Source organism: Varroa jacobsoni, unplaced genomic scaffold (genome assembly GCF_002532875.2).
Source record: "Varroa jacobsoni isolate VJ856 unplaced genomic scaffold, vjacob_1.0 scaffold_1284, whole genome shotgun sequence".
In the NCBI taxonomy this organism is placed as follows: Eukaryota; Metazoa; Arthropoda; class Arachnida; order Mesostigmata; family Varroidae; genus Varroa; species Varroa jacobsoni.
Genome location: NW_019214186.1, coordinates 1,526 through 19,431, shown reverse-complemented (window position 1 = coordinate 19,431; position 17,906 = coordinate 1,526). Strand labels below are relative to the sequence as shown.

The 17,906-nt window shown below is 39.5% G+C and overlaps 1 protein-coding gene across 1 annotated transcript in view; it reads left to right on the top strand.

Annotated features, from left to right (window-relative positions):
* LOC111268435 (high affinity nerve growth factor receptor) overlaps positions 1-17,290 on the top strand; it is a gene marked incomplete at both ends in the record, with an annotated part of 64,430 nt that extends 47,140 nt beyond the window's left edge. The window contains 11 exon segments of the mRNA XM_022847420.2: positions 74-179; positions 947-1,027; positions 1,238-1,365; positions 7,840-8,010; positions 9,071-9,181; positions 12,626-12,923; positions 13,539-13,711; positions 14,834-14,973; positions 15,274-15,437; positions 16,509-16,646; positions 17,191-17,290. Of these exon segments, the coding sequence (XP_022703155.1) occupies positions 74-179; positions 947-1,027; positions 1,238-1,365; positions 7,840-8,010; positions 9,071-9,181; positions 12,626-12,923; positions 13,539-13,711; positions 14,834-14,973; positions 15,274-15,437; positions 16,509-16,646; positions 17,191-17,290 (1,610 nt within the window).
* Positions 17,291-17,906: the final 616 nt, after the last annotated feature.

The following is a 17,906-nucleotide window of genomic DNA, read 5'->3' as shown; positions in this document are numbered from 1 at the left end:
CTTCAACGGTGGCGGTTCTCTAGATTCTTGTCGCTGTATGATCTTATGGCATCGATTGGTTTTCTATTTACAGAGCCTCCAAACATCACCTATGTGAGTCCAACTGCAAAAGCACAACAGGAGAATGAAACACTGCGCTTCGAGTGTTCCGCCGTCGGAACTCCCACGCCTGATCTCAAGTAAGGATGAGAAAATTCTGTCAAATTATTGTCGCACACATATATGTGTGTATACGATAGATATACATGTATGTGTATACATATACACATACATGTATGTATATCCATCGTTATGCAGATCGCTCATTGTATCTCTGACTCCAGGTGGTTTATCACAAATTATCTACATTAGACAGGAAAATAAGATTGAACTTGAAAAGATGCTCTTGTTAACGATTTTTTTTCATAGTAGATTTGTATGCCCATCCATTTGTGCTATCAACTCTCCCCCTGCAAATGAACTATTTTGCTTAATAGTCTTCCTCTATAGATTAACAATGGTTTGATGCGGTGTGAAAACACAGCTTCGTGCTGACAAGGGTCTTGGGAAGTCAGGAGAGTTCAGGCGGCTTTACTGGCGCCTAGATCCGCTAGATAAGCCTATCAGTTTGGGAAAAGACTTAAAGGATCGCACTGCACTTCGTCATAGTTACATCTGCCCCTTGATGGCAAATATCAAACATGATTTCAATCAATGTCACCTGCCTCCGAAGAACAAATAAACACCGCTAAGTGCGTGCAGAACCAGTAAAGATTACTGAAATATTTTGGATTTCGATAACGAATTCTACGTTTCGAAACGTTATAATTCACCTTCTCAGTTCCCGTAAGGCCTATCAAAAAAACGCATTAAGAAGCCCATAGGAAACAATGGTTACTCGAAGAAAAAAACATCAATGCAAAAGGGCATTCGGCTATTTACGTGTTTGCAAATAACATGTTTACAGGTGGCAATGGGCAGATGGTTTCGCGAGACCTGACTATGTCCTCAACATGTCGAATGACTGCTCGAGCAAGATCGATAAGAGGTGAATTAATTTTATCAATGTTAATTATAATGTAGTGTAAAGAAAAAAAGATAATAACATTAAGTTCCTGCAACAAATTGTAACCGTGAAAATCTGTAAATACATATTTTTAAAGCGCAACATTCCGTTAAGTTAAATTGACCGCCTAATGGCTAATAGGCATCAATAACCGTTCAACTTCTCCATTTACTTTTGTGTTGACCTTTACAGTCCGTTTCGGAAAATTCAATGCAGTCGGCTGACGTTAAGGGCCTCTGTACGAATGAACCAGGCTCTATTGTGTATCGCTGAAAACGTCGTATATGGCCACATGAAGCCCATCAATGTTACGGTATTCGGTTAGTAGGCTAAATGATGCTAGTGAAATTTGCTTGTTACATAAACAGTGTATTTTTGTTTGTTTTGCTTTAAACCAGTAGCGCCTTTAAGTCTAGTAGATAAAAGCTTTACTTGTCATAGAAGAGTACAGTAAGTGATGAAACTAGGCTTTTTCTTTTCTATCTGATCACGATCAACATCTATTTAAAATGACGGTTTCATTAAATTAATAAAAATCAAAGGTAAGTCAGATAGCAATATAATAAAGTTACGGTTGGGGACTAATCGATCGCACAGAACTACTTCGATTTAGCCAAGGACCATCACCTGCGAAGGAGTAACACAAATTGAAACCGCTAGACCGTTCCAACCGAATGAGGAGAAGCCAATTATACCGATTTATACGAGATTTGCCGATTTGCTAACTAACTGTCTAAAGCATAGAACAAGTTCTATGTGTATAACAACGTTTGATAAGTTTACATTAATAAAATCGTCGATTTTGGCAGATGAAGAACTACTGGAAATAACTGCTGGAAGAAGCTAGCGGAAACCCTATTATCTTGTGTCTACTTTTATAATCATAAGGTAGCAGTGAGTACCTTTTGGTGATATCAGAAACAAATGAACGTTTACTTCGTCAGCAGCTGGACATTTATGCTTATCTTGTCCAATCGATAGCTATGCTTCAGCGAATTAGGCATGTGGTATGTAATACATGAGCGTCCCCTGCTTATGCCGATCATTATATAATTCAAGGTCAATGTTCAAAAATCCGAACTGCTAAAATTACTGCTAAGTGTGTGATTATGTCTGATAGATATATATATATATACCGCCATCTTGACGCCGCGGCAAGTTTAGAAAAGAACTATCGAATAATAAGGCTCAATGTATCCAAAATAGGCTAGGCAAGAGTAATAATCCTTTAAAATATTATTATCATATCTAATTATAGATTGTTGGATACTTTGTTTATTACCTAAAGAGACTGTTTCCTCATCATTACCTCCGCAACGCTCACGGCGTCCATACTGCACAACTCAGTGTACCCCATTGTTAGTACCGTTGAGAAACAACCACTAGTTATCAGAAAATAAATACAAGTAGAGTTTTTCAAGTGTAGTGTATTAAGAATATATTGATTGCATTATATCATACACAATTTCTGTGTGTAATAGAGAGATTTTGCAACATGAAATGTTACGCGTGGTAGAGTACGGATGGCTTTAGACGGTTGGGAATTTGGGGAAATTATTTACACTGCGTATCAATATGGTCGATTAAGATGGCTGGCAGCATTTGTCAAAATCAGGCGTCGTCAACATGTCACAAAACGACTAGCCTATAATGTACCGGTTGGCTTTATACTATAAGCTCATAACGACAGATCAGGCAAACGGATCCAGCGCACTAGCGACTTGATCACGTTCTACCATGCTCAGTCTATAGCTCGTCGTACGCCTTTTGTCGTTCTGCATTTAGATAATTTCACACCGCTGCCGTAATAATCGTCAGCGAACCTTGTCTTTGATTTTGCTTTAGTTCTTACCCTGCACACATTTCTGCACCAACGAGAAACTCTTAGCAAAGTTTTAGCGGATAAACAACGTCGGTGCCGCGGTCAGTTTCGTAATTTAGATAAATACACGAATGATATTTATTGCCCAGAATCTATAAGGAAAACGGATGTGATTTATGTGGGGAATTCTTACGGATGACTTTTATGACCCCATCAATAAATTTATCGGTAGGAAAGCGTGCTGTTTTACGCCTACAATTTCGAAAATCAAATTTATTCCTCGATTTTGTTTTCAAAACATCATTGTGTCCCAATTTCAATAACTACGAAATATTCTAAACAAGTAACTCACGTAATTCGAAAAGCTGACGGACGTATTAACAGCATTTTAAAACGGTTCATACATAGTCAAAATTGCTTGCTTCTTAGCTACTCGTCAACATAGCCGGTGCCCACGGAATCAAAAATCAAATGTTCCCGGGAAAAACTTGCGCTTAGAGGTCATTGCAGTGAAGTTACGAGGCTAATAAGTAAAGGACCATATAGACTATTTGTGGATCTGGAAAAGAAGCGCGCCTTTCAAATGGTTTGTTTATAGTTAATTGCTTACAATTGTTTGCCACGATTTCTTCATAGCTGTAAATTGCAATATACTTTTCAACAAAGCATGTATATATGTTGGCTCAATAGGTGTCTGGAAGCTATAAAGAAGTGGTTTTCGCTTACTTATACCAAGAATATCCAATCGTTGTCATATATGTGCAAATCAGATTAGGCTTGCTGTCTGCAACGTTGAGATTTCCATGAGCTAAATGACTGGCGAAGCATTTCAACAAAGGGTTTTGGAAATAAAAGAGGGGGGGGGGGGGTAAAAAAAACACGGCACAAAGGGAAAAACAACCAATGATCAAAATAGGTAAACGTCTATCTGATGGCAGATGAAACTCCGCTTGATAGAACCAGAGAGCGCCGTTTTTCTCTTACAAGATCAGGAAGAAGGAAGGAAAGAAGAAGGGACGCCCGCTCCTAGCAACACCTGGTCAGAGACAAACAATCCAAATCGGCTCTATCGAGGTAATATTGACTTATCAAAACGTATTCACCATATTTCTAGCTAAATCGCTTCAAGATCATAGATTTCAGGTAATATCGGTCATATCGGATCAGCCTTTATGCCACTTGAAAGTTAAGATTTGGCTGTAGCAAATATTGTTGCATCGCCTTCATTATAATCTAATAGAATAGAAAAAGTTCGCTAGATTTTACGGTTTTATTACGATAAAGACACGACTGCTGTCCAGGCCCGCCAACAAATCTGTGCTGTTTGTGCTCGAAATGAGTTATCGAAACAAATGGCCAAAAAAAAAGATCTTTCCTTTTGCTCTGAAAGCCTTTGTCTAGAAGCTGCTTTTCGTAATGGTCGGCCAACTATAGACAAAGTCGGTGAAATTATTACGGCAGCTACGGAAGTGGATCAAGGAATTAGAAGCCTATTTCCAAACGGTTCTAAACAACTTGAGGAGGAGAGTTGGCTACTAGAAGAAGCTCGATGTTTGGGTGGCACACGAATTGACGCAAACAGGTCCCCTTGATCGTATTTTCGTCTCCAAAACACTACCAAAAAGAAACAAAACTGAGCCATTTGTGAAGCGGGTAGCAGTTAGAAAAACGGTCCACATTTACAATAATGTGCAAGTAAAAAAGCGAGCCCCACAATCTGTGGCAAAGCCCAGGCTGACGCCAAATGCTATACGTTTAATGGGATTAGAAAGGAATCGTGCATTACGAATTGCGCGGCTGGGTTGAGAAACAGTGATTCAGACCTTTACTGTAAACGACCAGCGGGATTATGACGAGCCATTGAAAATGTTGGCTAGTGAACAGAAGGAGCGTCGTGTGCCAGTATGACGATGTCCGAACCGTATACACTTTCAGCTGTTCGGTAAAAATTAGAAAATTTTGAATGGGAAAATTAAATGTATCCACCGTATAAACTAGATCTTGTACCATTGCTCGTTTCGGTCTCCGCAGAGCTCCCTCAATGGTATTAATTTAGTTTCAACGAAAAGATGCAAAAATCACTTGTCGCAATTTTCTGCCCCGGAATCGCAAAAGTTTCTTTTTCGTTTTAAAAAAAAAAAACAAGATCATTGTGCTGGCAGAAAAATGGCAGAAGTTGATGTTGTTTTCAAATATAACAAGTATTTGCTTCAATTTTGGTTTAAAAACGGTCATTACTTTTTTTTTAACAGCCCAATATATTAAAGCTTTGATAAGCGGGACAGCAGGTCTTGGCGCATTTTTATACAGGATGGGTCCGCAGGACACGTCGTACTCGATTCAATGCTGTGTTTTAGTACTTGGACTTTGTATCGACATGATCTGGATGAGGGACGATAATATCTGATAAAGAATATGAACGGAAAGAATACAGGTATATGATAACCAGATATTTTCCGGCTTTTCTTTTGTACAGGACCACGGTTGGTCACAGTAACTGATAAGCGACATCTAGCAAAATTCATCCTTCCTCGCAATTGCGTCTGTAGAGATGCCTCGTTCACATTCAAAGCAAAATATAAGAAGGAAATAAAAATGCTTTTTCGGAGAAAGGGTTGTCATTAGTCAGCATTGTAAATGCGTTAAGCATCGGTGTCTACAAGTCGTAACAGCACGACAAATACGTGTGCTCCTTGGAAAACCGCCCCTTAGATATACCAGGCAGCATTGACGATGTTCTACTGAAATAATCTTCTTCTTCCGAGGCTCACAACTAACTCAACAAGGAAAGGCAGTTGTCGGTTGAAAAATGAAGTCAGTCGGCCATGCTAGTGGACACATGTGTCACGGATTAGGACATTTCTAACAGAAAATTGTCTTTAGGTGATGATGGCTTTTCACCTGACGGAGCATAAGACATTACGAAGTGAGTACTCATTGCTGTGGCATCGACATGAAATGTTACGCAAAGTTTTCGGAATAGATTACGCTAACTGCCTACGTAGAGTCCTGAGGAAATTTCACATAAACAACTAATGATGTTGAAAGTACGCGGACGGTTTGTTCAGCTCAACGGAGCCGTGAAGAATCGTGTGCATGTTCCTATGTAATATCTACTGTGCCACAAATAACTAACAAAGATAACCATTCATTTTCCTTTTCATAAACTCAAGCATTTGCACAGTAGCTTAATAAAATTGAAAAGCTAGTTAAATTGCTTTGACCAACAATCTAGAAACGCTTATTTCATATCTTTCGTGGGATTCACTTGTAGCATCCTAACCTTTTCTAAACAACACAGAGCAGAAGCTGTTCGGAAAAACATTGGGGCGTTTACGCAACTGACGTATATGTCGGTTCTGCGTTTTTGGCACGCATCTTTTCGAAGAAGAAGGCCTTTTCGATCATACGCAACACTAATGAGATAATAGCGACAAAATTTTCGCCGATAGAAAACAGATACCAACGATGTGACTTGGATCGTCTATAGGATTGAAAAGTTCACTGTATAATATCTGTCCAGCAGATCTAGCGGCCACTCTCGGTGGCTAGCGACCATTTTGTCCAGTCTGTAACTAATTCCGATGACGATTAATTGCCTTCACCGAATTCACCGGTCGGACGCTTAGGTTTTACGACTCATTAGCTATTCGATTGTTATCCGCTACGGAGAGGGCTTTTTGGATACAAGCTTTCGGTTGCTTATGGCGTTTTTTGAGACGCCATACAACAAGCCCTAGATAATCATAATAATATTAGAGTGACCTTTAGCAAAATGAGTAGGAGCTCAATTCATTTAACAAAATATCTGCCCTTGATTTTCTAAATAAATATCATTATTGTCAATCGTTCTTCAAACTATTGCAGCGCTTCGGCATCCAACAGAATGTGTTGAATAAGCAGATTACTTTCACCATGTAATGTATCTTGCTTTGCGGACGCCGTAATTGATTGCGTACTTAAATAGAGTGAAATACGTACGTTATTATTGTCGAACATGCGGCGCAGTTGTCAAGGACGACCAAGAGATTGTTAGAAGATAGATAGAAACATTGTAATTGTAAACGTACAGGAGCGGTAGTTTCCAGTATTATATGTATATACATAAACCATTTTATGCACGTCAAGATTCTATGGGGGTCTTTGGCGGGAATTTTTGAAAGTCTAACACGAATGGGCTAGTTTCACATATCCCTGCGACTAATTGCTGAGGTCAATATTAGGAAAATGTGGTTGACATCGTGCACTGAGAATGACATATAGAACCTTTGTACACATATAACGTATAGCTGTATGTAACTACTGAAGGCCATTATTCAGAGCACATAGATACAGCATGTAGCAAATCAGAATAGAAGTAGGTTAGATAGAAAATTTATTCAGTTCTGGGTGCGTTTCCTGCCGCTAAGTCTACTGAAGTAGAACTATATGACTTCACGGCTATAATTGTAGTCCGTGAAGGAAAGTAGAATCTGAACAGATATTAAGAATCTGTCTTCGAGGCTAAAAAAAGAGGTCACCCCAACTATGGGGTAAGATATTCAGGAAGAGGAAATAAATTATCACGCGCACAATGCTATTGGTTAACATAATATGTGTAAGCAGAACTGATGATGTCAAAATTTCGATCAAATAGTAGCTCCGACATGCATCGACGTAGCTAGTAAGGTTTTCTGTGTCTTGTTTGAATATTCTTCTTTCAGATTTCGGATTTGTATAAAAAAAATCGTACGGCGACCCTTCTTCGAAAAAAGTCTTCTTTTTCAACGCTCGGAAAAATTTAGCTAAAACTCTAGGGTAGACAAACATTTTTGAACTAACTGTACCTTTTGCCAACTGCCAACACGCGATTACAACCTTTTGTTGCATTCTAATGCGCATTTCATTAACAAGGTATTGTTACATGTTTATTGGCGACAACTATGGTTGTGTTCGATCTAACTATTTTAACTTCAAATGTTTTTAATTCTAGCCCCGCCAACTGTAAGTACCTTCCGATTCGATAACCGACAAACTTTCCACGTTGTTGGGTACGCATGGCCTCCACCATATTTCGTCACTTTCACATTTAATGGAGCTCCTCCGAACATTCCCGGAAGATATCTTATGCGTACATCGAACGATACAGGAGCCATGTGGAAAGGTACGTTTGTGAACGTAAGTCTGCTTGATCGTCATACAATGAAATAGCTTCGTTTATATACTGGAAAAGCCCATGTCTAGCTGCACACATAATTTAAGAAGGCGTCGCCATTTCTTGGCCACTAGACTATGTTAGCTATATTCAAAAAAAAAAACAAAAAAATGATAAAACGTAACGACCATAGATGTCCTTTCATATCCGCTGAAATCCGCTCGTTGACCATTGGTTTTCTACAATCCAGTAAAACCTGATTTCTATATAATATACTAAGGAGTAAAAAGTAATACCGATAGTATTGTAATTTCATATGATTATTAATTTGTCATAGCATTAATATTTTTATTTATTTACCATATAGGTTTTAGTTATAGTGGCTTTTAGATAAATCGGCTTCGTTGCAGCTTGTTCCATAGGAACCTACTTTGACAAAGAGAAACAGATGGCGTAAAGTGATGGACGCAAAGAAATGGGAACCCATTAACACAAAGTGTAATGGCTTTGTCTAGCCACTCCTTAACCGAGCTGTTCCTTAAGCGTCCAGGAAACAAACAAGAGAAGTCAAAGACGCTGAACTTGCCCGACCAATAACAGGCCTAGTTTATCTAATACGGTCCAGGTAGCAAGTTCTTTTTTTCTCTCTTTGAATTTTCGTCATATATTACGGCAGAAATGTGAATCGGCAGTATAAACATGCACTGTAAAGTACTGTACAAGTTAGAAAAGTTAATAGACTTACATCCACCATTATCTCGTTAATTAAATTGTTGTATAACGCTGTGCTGTAGCAAACTCCTGAGATACATTAAATTTTTAAAGCAACTATGTAAACGCAAGAGATTTTTAGCAAAGTTACTGTTTAAGGCCGAACATAGAAAAGTTTAAGAGCCAAAAGGGTCTATATTGGATATCTTTGCAATAGAAATTTCAATTTAATTTATAGTAGATGAAGGTATTCGAGCCCGAGATACCGAGCTCAGTGTTAATCAATGTTAAAGTGTGTAATTTTTGCTGAGATTTATTTGATCGGATCGGCGTTGACTTTGGCAAAATGTACTTCCAGCTTCTCTTCAACTAATGCTCGATGGTGTTTGGTCTACCTATCAAGGCATTTACCGTGTCCATGCCAACAACACGCTAGGAAGCATCTCTAAAAGCTATCAGGGACAATACGGTGAGTGGTTCAAAAATCTTTTACGTTTGCATAACAATGAACTGAAGAGGTATGCTAGCAACTTATTCTGGGCATTTTGACTATAGCAATAGCCACTTTTCAGAGCAGGCGGGCTTATTCTGGCGCCCAGTAATTTCACTTCGCGAATCCGTTGAATGATGTAAACTAATTTTTTTTTAAGCATTTACAGTTATATTAGGCAAGCGTATATATACAAGCAAAGACTAAATAACTTTTAAACTAACTGGGCTAGAAAGGAGGTTTTTAAACATGTGCGCTCTGGCAGCTTTTCGATACACCTACCAATCGCGTTTCCATATGTAATTTCTTTATCTACGACTTCTTGAAGTGCGATATGCTTGCCCACCATTTGTTTTTTTTAGGACAATTATAGGAAATAACTGAAGCATGGCGATGAGGTTTGGTGTTCTGACTAGGTAACCAGATTACGCGCTTTCGATTGCCGTGCTAACGATCCATGAGTCTCTTGAAGGACTCAAGATAACGGGCTATTTCATTGTTTCACTTTCGGCGAGTACCTCATAGCGGCATCTCATATCTACTGAAAATATGACTAGCACGCCCGCCATGGCCACCGAACTCAATTTCTCCGGGGCGACGCCATTCTCACACTTTGTCCCTCTTTGACTTGCGATAGAGAGAGCCGCCGTACGCTATTCCGTATGTGTAATGTTCTGCAAATTGCACGTGGAATACACAACACGCATTTTCAACTTAAGCTCTGCTTCCGTGGGAATTTTCGTCGATTCTAACAATGCGTCCTTGTCGTTTGGGTACCGACATCGAGTCGCCTTTTCGCTAGTGCTCAACGCTTCAATCTCCGTTTTTTGAATGTTTTGAAATTTGAAATGTTTCTTTCATCAGCGCACCGTGCTTTCGCTTGAGGCCCCTGTGTCTTATGCTTTCATCAATCCTCGATGAAGTTCCACTGCGCTGTGGTTTTCGAGAAGCAAAAACTTGACCATTGGGCGTTTACAACCGCTATTAAAAGATGATCTTTCTTTCGACATCATTTCTTCTAGAATAAACTCAACTAGTTTTCATTCACGCTCACGTTTCTAGAGGACTGGAATATTTATTTACCAATCAAATTTCGTCTGCTAGTGACTCGCAATACGAAAAGTATTACATTTTAAAACCCAGTAGATCCGCTCGTATCAGCCTAATATGATTTTTTGATACAAACAAGTCCTCGAACTCATCTCTTTTTAGGTATAACATTACGGACATACTCCTATTAGAAATCTAACAGAAAAAGTTCTTATTGGATTCATCTAAGAGTCTCCCTCAACGACATGGCAGACGTACAAGTAGCTATTATTTTTGATAATAATACTTCATTTTTCCTAATTCGCTCTTCTTTTTAGTTATGATAATCTAGTGATGAGGTTTGCCATCGCTGAAATGTAAATCAGTACGTTTGTTAGTTGCAGTTACCGCGGCAGGGCATTCAGAGATGCCCATTAGCTATCTCTGTCCAACAACGCTGCCCTCCCATATAAATTTAATTAAACTATTCGTACAGGGCTTTGACTTTTGCCAAACGAGCTCTTCGTAGCGCAATAGACAACTAGAACGAGTAGCATCCATTGTTCCGGCTATGAATAGAAGCGAACGAAGTAACACATATGTTCGGATCTTGTAACAATCTTGACAATCCATACTGGATTATTCAGGTTTAGCTCAAAGTCATTCAGGCGAAATTCTTAGATAGTTGATCAGCGATATTTAGTAGTACATTTAATTTATCATACTTGGCTTTTTGATTTTTCAAGAGAGAATGTGACAATGCTTTGTATAAGCCCAGGATTGATCGCGTAACAAATACTGTTAACGTGGTTGATCTTTCAAGATGCATTCAATTGCTTCTGCGATTTTCATTAGAGGACGCGGTCTAAATTCGAAAGTTCATCGTTGTGTTTTTCCGAAGTTTAAAGCTGCGCCCAACATGCCAGCCCAATGGGATGATTTGGGGTTTGACAAAAGCTAAAATCTCATGTGAACGTGCTAATCGATCCTCCAACAAATATTTATTTCGATATTCGCCAAACCCAATAAATATTCCGTGCAAAATTTATTGGTTTTGGCGGGACTTTAATTCGAAATTCATTGTACACAACCAAGGCCAGTCTCATTTACATGAATACTATTACTAAGCTATTAACATTGTTCTCATTAGGAGGCTCAAAATCCATAAAGACTTGACGTATATGTATGATTTATGGTAGTTGTCGTCCGCACATCCACGGGTAACACGTAAGGCTGTAATTACCGTTTGTTTTTTTGTACTAGGTTACTATGCTACTAGATTTCTAGGCTAATTGAGCGGGTGAAGCACTGAGAGCGGTTGACCTAACCCAGCTGTGAAATGAATCCCTTATAAAAAGCTTGTTCTTCGAACGGCAGAATAGAAAGTAGTGATCGCTGACTTATCATATGCTACATTCTAGCTTTTCACGAATAAAGAAACGATCAGCCAAAACAACGACGGCTAAGAATTTCGAATGGGGTCATTGAAGCACTGCAAAACATCGAAGTCCATTTTCAATGAAGCATTTTCTATAATAAGACATCATCATCATGACAATGGTCCATCCTTATATATATATACATAGAATGACTCGGCTAGACCACTAGGATAACGTGTATTGCCGTGAATGACATATCAGGAAGCGAGTCATGAGATTGCCTTACCCGTGGGCCTTGTGTAAATAAGGCCGCAGCCAATCGATATCTGAAATAGTTAATCGATATAGCACAATACATGGATATTGTTACAGGAAGCTGTGAAAATTGTTCGAAATGGCTAATTTTGTGTGGAACACAATGGCCTTAAATGATTGCTTTTATAGAGTATAGCCACCTATAGATCTATGATTTAAAATATTTCATTAAACTGGCAAACTTTTTCGTAAAAATAAAAAATTATCTGGTTCTACTAAAGGACAGGTTTTGAGCGCTACGTTCCAGCGATTAGGTTGAAAATAGGTATAAGACTGTATTATATACTGTGGCTGAAGACGAGGAGATGAGTGGAATGCTATATCTATCCGAGGCAGTTATATCGCTACATAGTAAATGAGGTTTTTCAAATGTTCTATTTAGAAGTGTTCAAAAGACTTCAGACGACGTGACTACTAAACGATACGTTGTGAATCAAGCAACCATTGCGCACGAATAATTTTAGAAATAGCTTTTCCGCAAACACCTAAATTGTCGAGTGGTCTTATGTAATGCTCGTGGTGCTTCGATAGCTAAACCGTGTTCGACGGACGCTGATTATATATATATATATATATACACGTAAATCACATGATGTACTCTTATAGATTTATTTATCGTACTTTTAATCCATGCGACGTTTGACGTTTTGGTATACTTTTTTGCCTACCTTTATGCTCATGTGTTGATGTGAACGTACAGCGAATATATCTTCCCGACAACTGCCATTTGATGGATTACCTTCCAAGGATCCGCTCAGCAATCTCGTATCAAAAGACGAACCAATGAGCGGCGATGGAGGATTCTCTTGGGCCTGGCCCGGGGTCGCGGCGGGGCTCGTTCTCCTCACGATTGCCACATTGCTGGCCGCACTACGTTGGCGGCAGTCGAAACGTGCCTCACGTAGCCATCTACACAATCGTCGAACACCACACGATGACAATGCGATTATCCTTCTGCTCTGCTGGATGTGCGACGCCTTCCGACCTGCCAGAGATAGGTGACTTTACAAACAAGCTGATTTCATGTGGCCCTTTGGAGAAGGACAATTAAAGGAGTTGAAAAGTAAACATTTTGGAGCAAACACTCAAAACGAAAACTTTGTGAAGATCTATATAGAAAAAGTGCAGCACTGCAGTCAATTAATTTTTGAAAATGATCTTACCTAACATACGTTGCCAATAGATCGGAGTGATCTGTTCCTAGGAACGTTTTCTCATTTTTTCAAAATCAAGTTATTTCGCTGCGCTCACCAAGGGAAGCTAATTTTAAGCTTGATCTGAGTTTAGCGCCCCTTTTAACACAAATAGAAGGAAACTTGCTTCGAAGAGGCTGAAAGCCAATGAACATCAAACCAGAAATTCGAAAATGAACAGGAAATTCGCGAATAGCCAAAAAAAGATATTCTTCTGTTATATGATGACTATTCAGATTGGCTTATTGTTATATTTGCTGGCAAAAAAACAGTGGAAAAGTTAAAATCTCTTGGTCAGACTGGACGCCTTTGTGCCGTCAAAAGGCACTTCATAGCACGACAGATTTAACTGACTCGGAATCTATGTTTGAGGATAACTTAAGTCGCTATGACGGGTAATTTTGCTTTGTGCTTTTGCAGAATGCTCGCTCGCACACAAGGTGGTGCAATGTCAGGAGATTCAAAACACTCGCTGCGGATCGTGTCTCGCGATAGTATTCCGTTGAGCATGACTGCCAAAATGGTGGATAACCCCAACTATCCTGCAAGTCTATTCCAGGATGATCCAGCAAATGACAACTCGAACCGCACGGGTAAAGGCGTCCAACGAATTGTCGATAACGTCCCTTGTCAAGCATGCCATACTTTATCCTTATGTTTCGCGTACAAGGCGAAAGATGCTTTACGAAACAAAAATATATATTGGCAATAATAACTGCGGTAGATACCGAAAAGGTATCGATTTATCACAACGTAATGTTATTTTATTTCCCTCATCCTTTTTTTAATTCTAGTTATGCAAAAATATTCGGTCTGTATTTGGAGCCCGGACACGCGAAAACGGTTTAGTTTAGCTGATCGTGACGATACAAATGGCTAATACAATGCGGCAAATCTATACATTTTTGTTATAGGACCAGGTTGGAAAATTTGAGAACAACTCGGCAAATTACCGGGTCTATCGGGTTCGTTTCTGTGATCTAACGTCGACAGAATTATTATTTCCGTACGCACGCGCAAAACACAGAACGCACAATCGGATAGATGTTATGACTCTGATAGGAAGGGATCGAGGGGCGAAATACTATGTACCATAACGCTCTTGAGGTAGCCGAGCTCTGCTTGATAGCACTATGATTAATGGCATACTGTACACTTTAGCAAGCTTATTCGACTAGAATTCAGTCCTCATTTAGGTAATAGTCTGTATCTGTACAAGATATTTAAGCTTTACCGGTTAATAAGCTAAACCGAAGTTTTTCTTCTGATTTTTTTCTGTCATCAGAACATGTTCACCTGCTCCAATGCAAATAATTTTCCCTGTCATTTTTTATATTTATCTCCGTCACACGCAGAAACTATTCTAAGAAGCAGAATTCAACGGTCGTGTCCGTGGCAGCTGAAAGCATCTTGAAATTGTTCAATAAAGCTTAATAACAGTACGCATATAAACCGTTACAAATAACTGTTAACACGAAAAGGTTCTCTGATTTTCCAGTGCCGAATCACTGGTCATGTACGCCTGAATAACAAACGCCATTTATATATGACCGGTATGCGTTCAAGGACATAAGGTAAAAACATATAACCGATGCACTGTTGCAATTTAACTCTGATGGTAGCCCCGCAATAGAACACTTGTTTTTTCAGTCGTAGAGTTAGTCTAGGATAAGACGATAAACTTCTCATATGAAACTTCAACATACAACTTCCAGAGGTGATACGCATCAAACGCGAGAAGATCTCGTTCATCCAGCTGTTGGGTGAAGGCGCCTTTGGTCGGGTCTTTCTAGGCAGTGTTGACTATCTCACACCTTCTGAGCCCACGACACTTGTTGCCGTAAAGACTCTCAAGGTTAGTGTATCGCATGTGAGTCAGATTTATTGCCTAAACAATTCTTGAGCTACTATTCTGTGCAATGTATGTGTGTGTGTGTGTGTGTATGTTTGCAGCCACATGGTTGACGAAAACCGAATGTATTTCTATTTTATGGATAGGGAATTAAACAGGGTGACTATCCTTGAGATGAGACCCAACCAGACATAAACATGGAGGCATCTGTTAAATATTTATCAACTGAAGCACGTAGTGATAAAAGGCTTATTGCAGAGTTTTGCTCTTTAACACAAAGCGATGAATTTCCCACGCGAACAGGACGAGAGCGGGGAGGAGGGAGCCGCATTCGAACGTGAGGCAGAACTACTAACAGCCCTGAGGCACCATAACATTATCCGATTTTTCGGGGTGTCCACCGATCGTGAGCCGTACATGATGCTCTTTGAATACATGCAACATGGAGATCTCAACAACTTCCTCAGGTAATAAAACGCGCAGAGTTATGTACTATTATTCAAACTGAATGGCATCATTTTATATAGTATTTACGAGTCCACCAGCTCATAAAGGTAGGTGCTTCTGGTAAAATCTTTCCGGCTTTATTTGGGAGCATAAAAGTACGCCACTGAGAAAAAGCAAATGCAAGATTTTTCGATTATGTCGTAAGCCTTTTCGCTGTAAACATGTACAGCGATTGAACATGGTCGTTTCGTATCGAGGAGAGAAAGACTTGTATAGAGATATATGTACAGTCGAGAGAATGCTGGGAAACTTGGTAGAACTGATAAAACTAGCAAAAATATTCATAGTGTATTTTTCTAGTTTAAATGAATACTTATTAGAAATAACCTCTTATGTTTCTAAAGACAAAGCACAGGGCTTCTTCGACAAATTTAAAGCCTTCCTTCGTACGTGGGCTCAGGGTTGCCGTTCTTTAAATTGGCAAAAGCGCTAAGAATCTTTCAAAGCCCCCGATTTAATTGGCCTTAAACATCAAGAAGGACAAATGTTGAAGGGCTTCATTTTTCACACAAGTTTATAAATAAGGCATTGTGTTGCACTGAAACGAGATCGTTCTTGTCGAACTTTTCAAGATCGTTAAGACAAAATTCTATTATGTTCCATCGATTCCGAAAGCCCTGCATGTAAATAAACAGTGCTTTTTTGCTGAACGTTCACTAAATTTACTTCTTCTCATACGGTGTAAATTACAATATTATTATACGTTGGCAAAATAGTAGACGTTTAACGTAAAGAAGTATACGCTATGACATATTTTTACAGTTTAAGGCGGACACTGTAGGCATCTGTGTGTTTCAAAGCCACAAAACATTTATAAATTTCGTATTGCCTTAAGATCATTGATGAGTACGTCCAAGCTGTGATAGTGACATCGTATGTTAGACTATCTGATAAATTTGCTATTGACCAAAAATTTAGGATGCCAAGGAAGTTCGGTATAACTAATGATTAAGTGGTGAATTATAAGGGCAGGCATTTTTCGAGTAGGAATACACTTCGAGTCACGAATAACAGCACATTTCTTTCTGCAGAGACCGAGCACCGGATGGGCTGGTTGTATCTTCGCCAGCGAGGCCGTTTTGTCCGCTATCGCGGCTAAATCTGCTAGACATCTCGGCACAGATCGCCTCCGGCATGGAGTATCTTGCCTCTCAGCACTTCGTGCACAGGTTCTTCTAATCACAATAGCAAATACGAACATAGCACTAGAAGTAAATATGAGTTAAGACATTTGTTTCGCTACCGCGATAGATGCCTTAGTGTCGGTGGGGTGGCTTGGATAATCCTCTGTTACCCCACTGGCGGAGTTAATACGAATCTGATTGAAGAGGCCAACGATCGCCGGTTTAAAAATCTCTGTCAGTGACAAATCTACACTGATTTTCTTTTCAAATAAGGAACGCTCATTTAGAAACGCCCAAATGGTCTACTAGATGAATATTTTGTACTGGAAGCTTAATGGATTCAAAGGCACTAGCCAGCTTTAACGGTTTTCCGCAATTTAGGAAAAAGGGGTTTCAGGTATAATTCAAATCGCACACGATGTACAAATACACTTTTCGTTAAGGAAATAGTGATTTCCATACTGGCTAGAACTGTGTCAGCAGTCTCTTATAATGCTTTTGCTTTGCTGCAAATTATGTTTCTTCTTCCATGTTAAATTATTGCCGTTAACATACATTTATGTTTCTTTTTTTATTTTTGGCTTTTCAGAGATTTGGCAACACGGAACTGTTTAGTGGGAGAGAAATTGGGGGTTAAGATCGGAGACTTCGGCATGAGCCGGGATGTTTATAGCACCGATTACTACCGGGTGAGTCATAGTGAACTACTTCGTTTCATGTTTGCAAAATCAAAATTATTGTTGAAATGAAATGAATTTTACAATTTGTAACCATAAATCGGGACAGCAACCGTAGGGTTAGTAGGCACAATTGTCCCAGTCCTGTTTTTTCAATTTACAAGCCAAAGCTGGAAAAACAAGTCCATAGCTCGCGTTTAAATAGGGTCATCACACGTTTACCTAAATTCTTGTTTTTTACAAGTGTTTTCTACCAGTACGTAGTAGAGGCACGTCCGATCGATCCTTTGGTAACAAAAAAGGCATACACAGACGTGTCCATTAAACCGCATTCGCTGTCCTCTCGTGAACCACAGCCCTTAGATCGAGACCCCTATTGTGAGCCAACTAGCCCTTCGGCTATTAGCGTACCTATGTACGTTTCGCCTTTCCGTGCACTATGGTAAGAGAAGTCAGAAAGCAGAGACAAGGGAACGACCAAGGGAGAAGCTTAAATAGGCTGGGGTTCAACCATGTTTATGCTGTCTAAAACAGTTCACCTAATGGCCTCGAGTATTGCCGGTACCATGTTGTTTGAACGTACTCTGCTTGGCGTCGTTTGCGTGGCTGTTATTCGAAGGATGCCACG